Source organism: Passer montanus, unplaced genomic scaffold, assembly GCF_014805655.1.
Source record: "Passer montanus isolate IOZ18808 unplaced genomic scaffold, ASM1480565v1 scaffold89, whole genome shotgun sequence".
Lineage (NCBI taxonomy): Eukaryota > Metazoa > Chordata > Aves > Passeriformes > Passeridae > Passer > Passer montanus.
The window spans coordinates 2,665,422-2,676,707 of NW_024374256.1; the positions used below are offsets into that span (position 1 = coordinate 2,665,422).

Genomic DNA, 11,286 nt, shown 5'->3' on the forward strand with positions numbered 1-11,286 from the left:
CCTCCCGCCGCCGCCCCGTGGTACGGCCCGCCCCTCGCACCCCCGCCCGGCAGCAGTGGTACGGCCCGCCCACGCGCGCCCACGCCCCGGGGCAGCGCGCTGGGCGCGTCCATTCCAGGCGTGGTGGGGGGGCCGGGCTGTGTGAGGACCTCGCAGCACTTTTCAGTGTCTGGAGTGGCCTCCAGGGAAACCGGAGGGGCATCCTTCGTCACGAACTGCAGTGACGAGATCGGGAACAATAGACGTTAGGTATGAGGAGGAAGTTCTTCCTTGTGAGCGTGGCGAGGCACTGGCACAGGGTGTGGAACGCCCCGAGCCTGGAATTGTTCGAAGCCAGGTTAGATAATACCTTGAGCAACCCGCTCCGCGCAGCGAAGAACAGCTCCTTCCATCCCGCTGCTTTATAGCAACCCCCCCTTATATGCCATGGTACAGGCCTATCCCCCCCTCCTTGGGCATTGGTATAGCTCGGGGGTGTCTCGCTGGCCCCAGTCACCTTTGGTACGTCCCGGACCCCCCCACACTTGGACCGGCCCTCTGGCCGCACGTGCACACGGAGCCTTCCACGCCAGCATCCCCCCCCGCCAGCCCAGTGGTACAGCCCGCTCCTCCCCACTGCGGGCAGTGGTTCGGTCCTCGCGGGGGTTCCCGCGGCTTCCGCTTCCCTGAGCCTGAGGCGGGACCGGGACCGGGACAAGGACAAGGGAAAAGGGAAAAGGAAAAGGGAGGCAGTTCCCGTCGCAGCCCTGCTGGGGCTGTGCCCGAGCCCGCTCACAGCCTCCGGTCCCAGCTGGGGCCACCGAGTGCCGGTGGAGCCAGCGCGGTGTCCCCAGCCTCGGGTGACATCTTCTCACAGCTCAGGGAGAGGTGGGTCAATAAGGATCCCTTGTGTCCCGCACAGGCTGGAGGAGATGAGTGATTGCCCCAGTTATAAAGCTGTTGCCTTCCCATTTCCTGTGCTCTGACTGTTGAATTATTAACAGAGGGCCGTGTTTTGTACTAATTTAAGCGGCTGCAGTGCCTGGAATATGTGTGTCCTACTGAAGTGCTGCCTCCACACACAATAACAGAAACCCCTGAAAAAAAAAAGCTTTTTTGCATTTATATCATCATGGAATACCTCAAGTTGGAAGGGACCCATAAGGGCCACCAAGTCCAACTCCTTGCCCAAACCCATCAACAAAGAAACCCGAAGAATCGTCCATGAAGGGGCAAAATGGAGGGTGAGAATAAAGCAACCAGCAAACCTTTGTCCCTCAAAATACACAAAGAAGCTGCTCAGTGCCACTTTGCTGGGTTTAATAGCTCTGCAAAGTCATAAGTGGAGTCGCATAAACTCTGATAATCACAGGCCTTAGGGCTCTTTTCTTTCCTTTTTCAGCACCGTGTGACACCACCTGATAAGAGCAGCTCCGTCCTTCAGGGACACCGAGGGCTCGTCCCCAGAGCGGGCTGCGCCCCTCAGGACCGTGAGGGAAAGCTCCGCTCCCACAGGGCACCGCTGGACTCTGGAGGCCCAGGGGACACGCTGAGCCCTCACAGCGGCACTACCCCTGTACCTCAGGGCAGCGGAGTGACCCGGGCAGGCCAAAGTCTCGGTGCCGTGGCCCGGTGCCGGTGCCGGTCCCGGTTCCCCCTCAGCCCCTTCCCGCGCCTCAGCGCCGCCGCCTGGCGGGAATTCAGAGCGCGCATGCGCGGCACCGGCAGAGCCGCCGGTTCGAGTCCTGCAGCCGGCGGTTCGCGTCAGACCGCGGGTTCGAATCCCGCCCGCGCTCTTCATGCCATCGTCTGTTCTGTCACAACTTTGATTTTATGATTCTATTTACTCTTTACTGCGTTCAGTCCTGGCCCCTCAAAGGCTCGTGAAAGGTCGAAGGAAATGCCTTGCGAGGAGCGGCTGGGGAAGCTGGGTTTAGTCTCAAGAGGAGGCTTAAGGGGAACCTCATCGCTCTCCACAAGCACCTGCCAAAACCAGGCACAAAATGCCAGGAGCTGGTGGTGAGGTGGGGCCGGTCTCTTCTACTGTGTGAAGAGTGAGCTTACTGAGGGTAAACGGCCTCAAGCTGAGACAGGGCAGATTCGCAGGGCAGATATTAAGATTTTTTTTTTTCGCCCTCTGCGCGGCCAGACATTGGGAGGGGCTGCTTGGGGAGGCGATGGAGTCACCGCATTTAGCGGCGCTGATGCTGCTGAGGGATTCCGCCAGCGCCGCGCTGACTGGATGAGTTCACACATTCACAATTCCCTGCCTCCATCACCCACATCTCCCCTCACGCCGCCCCTTCCAACCCCGGCACCGCGCCATTCCCGCGGGGCCGCCGGCACAGAGCGCATGCGCGCAGCGCTCCCCCCTCACAGACCGGCACCGGGAGGGGGCGGAGCTTCCTGCGCGGCGCTTCCGGCGCGGGCGGTGTGGCCGCTGCGCTCCCGCCGCCGTCCCCGGCCCGGCCCGGCCCCGCTCCCCTTCCCGGGCACCGCCTCATGCAGCCAGCCGCCGCCCGGTGCGGCCGCGGCCGGCGGGGCCTCAGGAGCCGGTGTGGCTGGCGGGAAGATGGAGCCCGAGAACAAGTACCTGCCCGAGCTGATGGCCGAGAAGGACAGCCTGGACCCGTCCTTCACGCACGCCATGCAGCTGCTCACCGCAGGTACCGGCGGCGCGTCCCGGTGCCCGTTCCGGCCCCGGGGTTACAGTGAGATGTTGTTGCCCTTCATCCGCAGAGCCGCGGCTTTTGCGTGTGTTTTACTGCTGCTTTGATTGTGTTAGTTGTGGTGTGGCCTCGGCCAGGCGGGAGAATGAAGAGAATCAAAACCCCCGAGAGAAGCGTTTAATAATTAAAATTAAAACGTGATGGTAATTTCCCTGATAAATAATGATAATTGCGATGGTCACAATTATAAATTTTTAAAATGGGCTTTTTAGAGGTACTTTGTTTCTGTAGGATTTGTTCCTCAAGGTTCAGGATGGTGGTATGGGTAGTAGTGTGAGATGTAGGGTAGGTTTTTAATTCTTTTGTGCTGAGGGAGAAACACGCGATGCCCAGCCCGTCCCCGAGCCGCTCCCAGTGACAGTCCGGGGGTGCAGTGTCCCTTTGGGCCCTGCAGGTGACCTGTCCTGCCCTGGGGACAGCCGCTCTCCCTCCTGCCCAGGGTTAAACCCCGAAACAGGAACGCGATTCCCACAAAACCCCTAGGAACAGCTGCGGGGGAGAGCGGCAGCTCCGTCCTCGCCGAAACCGGGGCAGCCCTTCCACCCCCGGGACGGGGGAGCTGAAAACGAGCCTGGGAATGGTTCTTGTGGCCGCGCGGGGGTCGCTCCCTGCTGGGAGAGCCGAGCCGGGCTGGAGATGGCAGCCTTTGTTCTGAGCCCGGCACGGCTCGGCTCGGCCCGGCTCGGCTCGGCTCTGCCCGGCTCGGCTCGGCTGTGCCCGGCCCGGCTCTGCCCTGCCCAGGCCTGGCACCTCGGCTCTGCCCGGCCCGGCTCTGCCCTGCCCGGCTCGGCCCGGCTCGGCCCGGATCTCCCTCTGCAGCCCCGGCTCTGCCCGGCCCGGCCCGGCCCGGCCCCGGCTCGGCTGTGCCCGGCTCGGCCCGGCCCGGCTCGGCCCGGATCTCCCTCTGCAGCCCCGGCTCGGCTCGGCTCTGCCCTGCCCGGCCCGGCTCGGCTCTGCCCGGCCCGGATCTCCCTCTGCAGCCCCGGCTCGGCTCGGCTCTGCCCTGCCCGGCCCGGCTCGGCTCTGCCCGGCCCGGATCTCCCTCTGCAGCCCCGGCCCGTTCTGCTCCCCAAAACGGGACCGGTTCCAACATTCCCAGCCTCTGCTGGGAGGCTCCCAGAGCAGGGATCTGCTCAGATTCCATCTCCATCTGTGATTAAAAAAATTCGTTATTTTCCATCTGCTTTTAAAATTATCATTATTATCATTATCATCATTATTTCCACCAGTGCTTTTAAAAATTATTTCTTTTCCTTATTACTATTATTATTATTATTACTATTATTATTACTATTATTATTACTGTTATTATTATATTAATTTTCACTTGCGCTTTTAAAAATATTTATTTTTTCTACCTGCTCTTAAAATTATTATCATCATCATTATTAACATTATTATAATTTAAATTTTATTATTTTATTTTTATCATTTTATTAAAAATAATATTATTACTATAATTACTTTTATTAATAATAGTATTATTTATTGATTTCATTTTTTACTTTTTATTGGGATTTTAAATAGTATTTATTGGAATATCTGAATGATTTTAGTTAATTGAATCATTAAATTTTATTTTAATTGATCGGATTTTAATATTATTCAACAATAATTTATTCAATAATAATTTTAATAATACTTTCATTAAATTATTTTTAATTAACAATTTAAAATTATTAATTGGAATTTAAAAAATTATTTCTCTGCCTGCTCTTTTTTTAATTATTTGTCTTGTCAGGGCTTATAAATGCAGAGTTTTGGTGCAGCTCTGGAGGTTTTAGGAGCTTGTTTTATGCAAGGAATAATTCTTGGGAATTGCTGTCTCTCCCATTGTGCAAAAACCCATCCCAGCATCACCCACCAGCATCTTGATCTGAATAAATGAGTTTTTTAATCCGATTTTCCATCACTTCCGTGCTCCTGATCCATGAAATTCTGTAGCTCTGCCGCCTCCCAGGCAAAGGAACTCCGAGGAGTTTGCAAATTCCCACCAGGAGCAGCATCCTGCAAAGCCTCCTTCACCTGAGGGGTGTGATGAGCATTTAGGAGTTGGTTTTTAATTAATTCATTTTTTATTAATTTATTAATTTCATGATTGCAGCTTTGGGAGATTTAAAACTGGAGCAGCTCCAGCTGTGGGTATTTTAAAAATAATTTCTTTTTTTTTTTTTGGGAGCATTCCCAGTCCCAGGTCAGGGTGAGCTGAGCAGGAAAACAAGGAGGGCTGTGGGCATTTTGAAAATAATTTCTTTTTTTTTTTTGGGAGCATTCCCAGTCCCAGGTCAGGGTGAGCTGAGCAGGAAAACAAGGAGGAGGAATTTGAGGTAAAATGGTGGATTTAGGGGAATTTTTTGCCTGGGTGAGCCCAGAGTGCTCAGGATTGCTGGGAATTTCAGCTCTGTGGTGCACAGAGCCAGCACAACTCCAGCAAAACCATTTCCAGCCCCAGGGATGGTCCTGAGTGTCAGCAGAAATTTTATTGCAGCCTTTTTTCCCTTCCCAGACGTGGAAGTTGCTCAGGCTGCCTCAGGGAGGGAGCCCTGCTGGAATTCTGCATTCATTTCTTTTAAACGACCTAAACTTGTCTAAAATCCTGTGGTGGTTTTATGTTTTTAGAGGGATATTTATGATTTTTGGCTTTTTTTGGGAGCAGAGGCCTGGCAGTGAAGGGATTCTTATGAATTCCATGGACTCTGGTATGGAAGTGGCTGCATTGAGGGTTCTGTTATCCTAAAGAGAAACTGAAAATTGGGATTTCAAATATAATCCACATTTCCCTCCTGGCATTTGGGGTCTGTGTGACCTTCCTTTCCCATAGGAACAAGAAATTTATTTTTTTTCTTTTGGGTTTGTGCTGTGGACAGAGCAGGGGAGGTGTGAAGGGCACGGCCCCCTCTGCTTCCCTGCTCTGGGAAAAGGGAAACATCCCACCTGTGTGGCAGCCTGCTGTGGGGTTTGGGAATTTTGGGAATTCTAGCCGGTTTTATTTCATGGAGAAACCCCAAGGGAAAAGAGCTGAGCTTCCCAAGGGTGTGTGAGCTGTGTCATTCCAGGAGGGGAGGGAATGGGGCAGCAGGAGGTGCTGGGGGACTCGCCCAAGGAATTCCCTGCTGGATTGGGGCCAGATCCAGGCTGTGCATCCCTGGGATGGGGAGGGGAGGGCTGGGTGGGAATGTCCCAACCAGGGATCCCTGGAGAGCCCTGGGGTCACAGGGGTCACCCTGGAGCTCGTTCCAGTGGGGTCCAGGCTCTCCTGGCAGAGATTCCCTCCATTCCCATCCCTCCAAGCGGGTATCCTGTCCCCAAACTGCCACCTGGAGCTGTCCCCTGCTCTCTCAGGCTGCCTTGTTCTGAAATCGTTTCACTTTGCGCATTTCAGTTTCTGTTTTGTTCCACCATGGCAGCGTTCTCAGCTGCTGGCACCGCCGTGGCCATTCCCCTTCCCGGGGCCGTGGCCATTCCCAGAGCTGTGGCCATTCCCATTCCCACCTCAGTGGCCATTCCCCTTCCCAGAGATGTGGCCATTTCCATCCCCACCTTTGTGGCCATTCCCATTCCCAGAGCTGTGGCCATTCCCGTTCCCACCTCAGTGGCCATTCCCATTCCTGCTCCTGTGGCCATTCCCACCTCATGGCCATTCCCACCCCAGTGGCCATTCCCATTCCCACCCCAGTGGCCATTCCCGTTCCCACCTCAGTGGCCGTTCCCATTCCTGCTCCTGTGGCCATTCCCATTCCCACCTCAGTGGCCATTCCCATTCCCACCTCAGTGGCCATTCCCATTCCCACAGCTGTGGCCATTCCCGTTCCCATGTCAGTGGCCGTTCCCATTCCCACCTCAGTGGCCATTCCTGCTCCTGTGGCCATTCCCATTCCCACCTCAGTGGCCATTCCCATTCCCACCTCAGTGGCCATTCCCCTTCCCATTCCCGTGGCCATTCCTGTTCCCGTTCCCATCCCAGGAGTTTCTCCCCCCTGTGCCGCATCCCAAATCTCACCTTTCCCTCCCCGTGCCCCTTCTCCTGGCAGTGCCCTCCCTTCCCTGCCCAGCAGTGCCAGGCTGGAATGCCAGGCTGGAATGCCAGGCTGGGGATGTATTTTGGGGTGGGAAACAGTGGGATCAGGATTGCCAAATCCTTGGAATCTCTCTAGGATCTGCTTCCCCTTCCTGGGAAATCAAACGAGCAGGGGAGGATGGAGGAGCCTCTGCTGTCCTGAGGTGCCACCCCCAAATTCCGTGGGGTTTGGGGTTTTTGGGATCATTCTACTTGACTTTCCGGGTAACATTTCCATTCTTACAAACCAGTGTGCTCCCAGGCCAGCATTTCCATGGATTTGATTCTTCAGGAATAGCTCAGGAGCAGCATTGCCAGCCCTGGGAATCCTGCTGAGCCCATCCCTGCCCCTCAGGAATCCCTGGAAGTGCCACTCGTGCTGCCAGCTGCTGCCATTTGCCCGTGGCAAGCAGGAGCCTGCTCCCAAAAATCCTCTGGAATGGCCTTGGCTGTCCCACGGCTGCTCCTGTCACATCCAGGGTGCCACCAGGGCTTCATCCTTCCAGACTCCTGGGGTCTGGGGCTGCCCTGAATTCCCAGAGCTTGGAACTGCCAAAGCTTGGAGTTCCCAGAGCCTGGAATTCTCAGAGTTGGAATTACTGCCCTGAATTCCCAGAGCTTGGAATTGCCAAAGCTTGGAGTTCCCAGAACCTGGAATTCCCAAAGTTTGGAATTCCCATAGCCTGGATTTCCCAGATCCTGGAACTTCCAGACTCCTGGGGTCTGGGGCTGCCCTGAATTCCCAGAGCTTGGAACTGCCAAAGCTTGGAGTTCCCAGAGCCTGGAATTCTCAGAGTTGGAATTCCTGAAGTCTGGATTTCCCAGAGCCTGAAATTCCCAGATCCTGGAAGTCTCAAACTTGGAATTCCTGAAGCCTGGAGTTCCCAGAGCCTGGAGTTCCCATAGCCTGGAATTCTCAGAGTTGGAATTGCCAAAGCTTGGAGTTCCCAAAGCCTGGAATTCCCAGTTTGGAATTCCCAGATCCTGGAAGTCTCAAACTTGGAATTCCTGAAGCCTGGAGTTCCCATAGCCTGGAATTCCCATAGCCTGGATTTCCCAGATCCTGGAATTCTCAAACTTGGAATTCCTGAAGCCTGGAGTTCCCAGAGCCTGGAATTCCCAAAGTTTGGAGTTCCCAGATCCTGGAATTCTCAGAGTTGGAATTCCCATAGCCTGGATTTCCCAGATCCTGGAATTCTCAGAGTTGGAATTACCATAGCCTGGAATTCCCGAAGCTTGGAGTTCCCAGAGCTTGGAATTCCCAAAGTTTGGATTTCCCAGATCCTGGAAGTCTCAAACTTGGAATTCCTGAAGTCTGGATTTCCCACAGCCTGATATTCCCAGATCCTGGAATTCTCAAACTTGGAGTTACCATAGCCTGGAATTCCCAGCGTTTGGAATTCCCAGAGCTTGGAGTTCCCAGAGTTTGGAATTCCCAGAGTTTGGAATGGTGCGAGCCTGGAATTCCTCTGCTGCTCCTTCTCCTCCCTTACATTTGAAGTTCCATTTCCAGGCGTGGAGCTGCTCGCTGCTTTTTTCATTTTGGGTTTTTTTCATCAATTCCTGAATTCCTGGTGGCCCCCCCTGCCCATTCCCAGATTTCCCGCGGCTCTGGCCGGAGGCAGAGATGGATTTTGGAGCTGGAACTGGGATTTGCTGCTTTGCAGGGGGCAGAACATCCCCGTGTTTCATTGCAGCCTAATCGTTGGATTTAACAGCAATTAATTCCTCTTTGGATTAATTTAATTTATCAGGGGATAAAATTTATTCTGGATGCGTGGGTAAAAACATTTCTGGTTTGTCTGCAGATGCATTTTCAGAAATTCAATTTACAAGCCTTGGGAAGTGCCTCCTATCCTAGGAAAAGGCTCAGAAATTCAGTTTACAAGCCTTGGGAAGTGGCTTTTCCATAGGAAAAGGCTCAGAAATTCAGTTTACGAGCCCTGGCTTTGCTGGTGAAATGGCACAATTTGATTTTTCACCTCTCCTGATAAAGAGCCTGAAATCAGGATTAGATGGATATTTATGATGTGATTTATTATGATCAATTTTGATTTATTATGATCAATTTGGGGTATTTGGGGTTTTTTTCTGTTGGACCAAAGGCTCAGCAGTCATTTGGGGTTGTTAAAATTAATTGACTCCCAATTTGGGGGAATTTCTCATGGATTTGTTGGCCTTGAAATAAAAATTGTGATTTTATCATCCCTGGAAAGGGAAATCCAGGGCAAAAATGCAATTTTTACCTCAGAAATGCCTGGGGAGGATTTTCCCTCTCCTGTGAAATGTGAATTTCCAGCAGGGCTTGCCTGCCAGTCCCTAATTAATGTCCCTTAATGAGCTCGTTCCAGCAGGTAATTGGGGCTGAGGGTTGAAATTATTCCAAATAATTCCATTTTCATTCCCACACCTCAGGGTTAAAACCCACTTGGGGATGGTTTGGGTGAGAAATCTGAATTTATTTCATGAAATGGAGCTGGGAGAATTTCCTGACCCACCCCACACTGGGTTAGGAAATAAAAAAAAATTAATTTAAAAATTAAATCAAATATTATTATAATTATTTATTTATATTTATTATTTATATAATAAATATAAATATTATAAAATATATAAATAAATATATATTAATTATTTATAATTATTATTTATTATAATAAATTAAAAACTGGTGTTTCTATTCCAAATTATTATTATTTATATTTTACATTACTATTTTTGTCTTGTTATAATATTTTTTTAATTGTTATAATTCTATTCTTTCTATTTCTACTAATATAATTTTATTATTTATTTTATATAAGAAATAATAATAATATAATTATATAATAATATTAATATAATTTTATATTAATTTTATTTAATTTTATATATTATTTTATATAATATAATAATAAATAATATAATGATATAGTAATTTATATTATTATTGATAATCATTTTTATTTGATTTTTATTTAGAAATTGAAAAAATTCAGAAGGGTGAGACAGCCAAGAAGGAGGAAGAAGAGAATTACCTGGATTTGTTCTCCCACAAGAACATGAAACTGAAGGAACGAGTTCTGATCCCTGTCAAGCAGTACCCCAAGGTGAGGCCAAAAAACCAGAAAAAAGCAGATTTTCTTCTTTTCTGGAGTGAATTCTGCTTTTTCAACCAAAATTCAGGAGATTTCTGGCCAAAACAAAGGAGGTGTTTGGGTTTTTCTCCAGGCCTGGGGGTTTTTATTTCTGATATTTTGAATTTTGGGGTATTTTGGGCTGTGTGGTGCTGCTGGAGCTGACAACTCCATGGTGCAGCTTTTTTGTATTTTTACATTGAATTCCTTAAGGATTTGCTGAAAGCTGCTGCACTGTTGGGGTTGAAGCACTTCATTTGGCTTCATTTTCCTGCCTGAGCATTTATTTCATGAAAATAAAGGTGGGAAACTTGAGTTTTCCTTTCAAAGCTTGGATTTTCCTTTTGCAACTTGGATTTTCCTCTTGAAATTTGAGTTTTCAAAGCTTGAGTTTTCCTTTTGAAGCTTGAATTTTCTTTTCAAAACTTGAATTTTCCTTTGGAAACCTGAATTTTCCTTTGGAAACTTGAATTTTCCTTTCAAAACTTGAATTTTCCTTTCAAAACTTTGATTTTCCTTTCAAAACTTTGAATTTTCCTTTCAAAACTTTATTTTTCCTTTCAAAACTTGAATTTTCCTTTCAAAACTTGGATTTTCCTTTCAAAACTTGAATTTTCCTTTCAAAACTTGAATTTTCCTTTCAAAACTTGAATTTTCCTTTCAAAACTTGAATTTTCCTTTCAAAACTTGAATTTTCCTTTCAAAACTTGAATTTTCCTTTCAAAACTTGAATTTTCCTTTCAAAACTTGAATTTTCCTTTCAAAACTTGAATTTTCCTTTCAAAACTTGAATTTTCCTTTCAAAACTTGGATTTTCCTTTCAAAACTTGAATTTTCCTTTCAAAACTTGGATTTTCCTTTCAAAACTTGAATTTTCCTTTCAAAACTTGAATTTTCCTTTCAAAACTTGAATTTTCCTTTCAAAACTTCAATTTTCCTTTCAAAACTTCAATTTTCCTTTCAAAACTTCAATTTTCCTCTGCATTTTTTTTGGGTAAAATGAGGAGAAAATGCAATTTTTTTTTTTTTTATCAATTGACAGAACATTAAAAAAAAAAGTTGCTCTTTTTGAGCTCTGGAGCTGATTCATTTTGGTTTTTTTTTCCTTAATTTCCAGTTCAACTTCGTTGGGAAGATTTTGGGACCCCAAGGCAACACCATAAAGAGGCTTCAGGAAGAAACTGGTGCAAAAATCTCTGTGCTGGGGAAAGGTTCCATGAGGGACAAAGCCAAGGTGGGAGAACAAAATCCCATTTTTGGCTCAGAATCAGCAGCTCTCCAAGCATTTCATTAAACTAGAAAAAAATTCAATTAAAGTTTAATTTGAAATTTAATTAAAATTAAATTTCATTTTATTTTAATTTAAATTTTAATTTAAATTTAATTTTAATGAAATTTAATTTTA

At 48.4% G+C, this 11,286-nt stretch overlaps 2 protein-coding genes across 2 annotated transcripts in view; one reads left to right on the plus strand and one right to left on the minus strand.

The window, feature by feature from the left end:
- Nucleotides 1-407, minus strand: part of PTP4A2 (protein tyrosine phosphatase 4A2) — a 21,844-nt gene extending 21,437 nt beyond the window's left edge. The window contains exon 1 of the mRNA XM_039733688.1: nt 350-407. Coding sequence (XP_039589622.1) covers nt 350-392 — 43 coding nt within the window. The 5' untranslated portion in view covers nt 393-407. The remainder of the gene's footprint in view (nt 1-349) is intronic.
- Nucleotides 408-2,491: 2,084 nt separating this feature from the next.
- Nucleotides 2,492-11,175, plus strand: LOC120513826 (KH domain-containing, RNA-binding, signal transduction-associated protein 1-like). The gene is made up of 3 exons (XM_039733580.1): nt 2,492-2,645; nt 9,727-9,854; nt 10,999-11,175. Exons 1-3 carry the CDS (start codon nt 2,552-2,554, stop codon nt 11,173-11,175), a joined length of 399 nt encoding a protein of 132 aa, XP_039589514.1. The 5' UTR covers nt 2,492-2,551.
- The last annotated feature ends 111 nt before the right edge of the window (nt 11,176-11,286 follow it).